Below are 2,794 nucleotides of genomic sequence, written 5' to 3' on the forward strand. Positions count from 1 at the left end.
AATACTGTACAAACTGCCAGCACAATATGACAGTTGGAGAAACATATTTCATTTGAAAACATTTACAGACTAATCAGGAGTCAGGACTTAGGTACTACTATTACTCTACCCTGTTCTACTTATCACCAGAGCCAAGCAGCAGATACTGGACACTACTCTTCCTCTCCACCCCCTTCTGTGAGCCGTGACAGTGACAAGACATTTAATTTTTTTTAACTGATTGATTACCACCCACCCCCCTTACTCCAGTGGGACAACAGACTCGGAGAGATTTGATAAGGCACAACAAATTACCCCAATCTTGTCGATCAATGCATGTGTCTCACCTGGCTTTGTGGACATGTTCTCTATTGGCATAGCCCTGCTCTGCAGAATGTGATATTTCCTCCTGACTAAACCTATGACTCGCTCAACATGGATACGCAAATTGGCTATTTTCCTTGTCTCTGCCACTTCATAGGCTGACAGCTGTTTTCTCCCTTTAGTGAATGCCGGTGTCTGTAGTGAAGCACAGTAAAACCCCACATTATCGCCAATATTGAACCCACGATCTGCAAGGACAATATCTCCAGGTAACAAGTTCTTTAGGAGGCCACTCTCTATTGTGATCTGCTTATCGCTAACTCTCCCTCCCCAGGCAGAAGATATGTAAGTGACGTAGCCTTGGGGGGCAACACCAATCAAAAATTTTACAGTGTGATGGTGCTCGTAGTTGGACCAAGTTTGAGCTTGTGCAAGAAGATTAGATGGTCTCTCAATAAAGACTTCAAAGCAATCAACAATCACAGCCACTTTACATCCAAATGCCTGTCTGAAACTCAGTGGCATCGTAGCTTGAAGAACATGTCGCTCTGGCCACTCAATTAGGAACTCTAACCTTTTATGAAGTATGTCAATTACTTTATGCCAAACTCTAGAAGCAGTGGACAGAGAAATATTGAACCTGAAAGCTAAATCTTTCAGGGGCAGATTTAGTCTCAGCCTCAGCAAAACTAGTATGAATTGTTCAAATTTGGACAACAAAGACATAGGTCCCGAGGTGATATAGGGCTCGCACAGTTCAAAAATCTGAATTAAAACTAAGAAGTTGGGGAGCCCTGTGTAGAACTTTGTCTTGTCTTCATTTTTTTCAAAAGCCTCCTGGCTGAACTGTGTGTCCAGAGCCTTGCTCCGAAGATCAACCAGCTCTGCTGTGTTCTGTCTCAAAACATCCTCCATCTTCTCGATGTCATCCATCGTCAGCTCTGTCTGGCATCCAGCAGCCGCACAGCCTGCAATATAACAGTGGGGGAGCATAATCAGCATAATAGAGGCAACCTCAATTTTTACTCATTTTCACTGTAGGAGTTTTTTAGTGGGCTATTAGAATCTGGTGTAATGTGTTTAATTCACTATGTTAATTTAATGTAATTATTTTTTTTAATCAACAAAAAAACATGTTGCGTCTAAACAAAAAATATATTTATATGTTTCTCACCACAGAAACCTTACATTACGGATATCTTTACTTATCTGTGAAAGGAGACTGTCTGGAATCTGGCAATATAAGAACCATAGCAGTGTACAAAAACCTGTGGTGTGTGCCTGACGGTAATAAGTGCCACTTTTTCTTTTTTTCTGAATAAAATGGTATGGATTTACTCTGTGATTAAAAAATCACAAACATGTAATATGTAACTTGGACCATAATCATTACAGATAATGGCATCTTTTTCTCTTTGACATGATTCTTGTTTGTTTTACATCTCAGCACAATATCTTACCTGGATAAGTGAATGTCTCATTCACACTGAAGTCTTCTGGTTGTGGATTCTCAGCTGGAAGCTGCAGTTCGGGGTTCTCCACTGTCACTAGGCTCAAATCCGGGCTCTCAGCCGTCTGTTGCATATCCAAAATCGCCTCTGCACATCGATGCTGTTCTGCCTTAAGCTTCATTCTTTTCTCTCGTTTGAGAACTGATTCCGATCTGGGTTTTCGTTCGTAGCCGAGATTGACCGTCGGAGCCCAGTCCTCCGACTCTTCGTCATCCAAAGCACTTGGGCAGCCTATAGTCCCAATCAAGTCAATATTAGACTACTAACTTAAAAGCACTAAGTAAACGAGAATTTAACGACAACCTAATGCTAATAAGTTCGTTTGCAAACATAACATTACCTCTGACGAAGTGGTCGCTGCAGACACGGGCATTGGCAGACTCTGCTCCTCCCGACTGTAAACGTAAATTTAAAATCCATTTTTTCCTACGTTTTTCGGTTAGAATTTTCCATTTTTCTCCTCTTCGTTGGGCTATTTTTGGTACCCTAAAATACCGTTTATCGGTTTCTCTGGTCGACCTACTGGAGCATCCGTAAACACAACAGGACATAGGCATTTTGCGTACTGTCTGTCTGTGATTTTGCGCTTATCTTTTTCACTTCCGACCGCCAGTCAAATTTCGCGCTTTACGTCGACGTCACGTCTACGTCAAATGAAACCTAGCTATTACTAATACGTTAGTTATAGAAAAATTACAAGAAGAAAAGATAAGAAAGAAAGAAACTCGGAATGAGCAGAGCTGCTGTAACAGGCTGCCGCACACGGGGGGCGCCGGAAGTGAAAAAAACGTTTACCATAACGTTTATGTTACCATGTGTATATTACCTTACGGATTAAATTAAACGTTAAAAATCCTCACGTGTAATATTTCTGTGTAAATATCTCATATTACAAGTGAAACGCATAACGGCTTAAAATCCGGTGCGGCCTGTGCAAGTACAAAATTGATTTTCTTTCTAAAATTAGAGCATGCCGCTTT

General features: G+C 41.2%; 1 protein-coding gene across 1 annotated transcript; it reads right to left on the minus strand.

Annotated features, from left to right (window-relative positions):
- Positions 1–240: 240 nt before the first annotated feature.
- Positions 241–2,473, minus strand: LOC134629672 (uncharacterized). The gene is made up of 3 exons (XM_063477197.1): positions 2,155–2,473; positions 1,764–2,045; positions 241–1,271 (listed from the first exon to the last, which is right to left on the minus strand). The coding sequence occupies exons 1-3, from the start codon at positions 2,369–2,371 to the stop codon at positions 241–243; spliced, it is 1,530 nt and encodes a 509-aa protein (XP_063333267.1). The 5' UTR covers positions 2,372–2,473.
- Positions 2,474–2,794: the final 321 nt, after the last annotated feature.

The sequence above is a fragment of the Pelmatolapia mariae genome, linkage group LG6, assembly GCF_036321145.2.
Source record: "Pelmatolapia mariae isolate MD_Pm_ZW linkage group LG6, Pm_UMD_F_2, whole genome shotgun sequence".
NCBI lineage: Eukaryota > Metazoa > Chordata > Actinopteri > Cichliformes > Cichlidae > Pelmatolapia > Pelmatolapia mariae.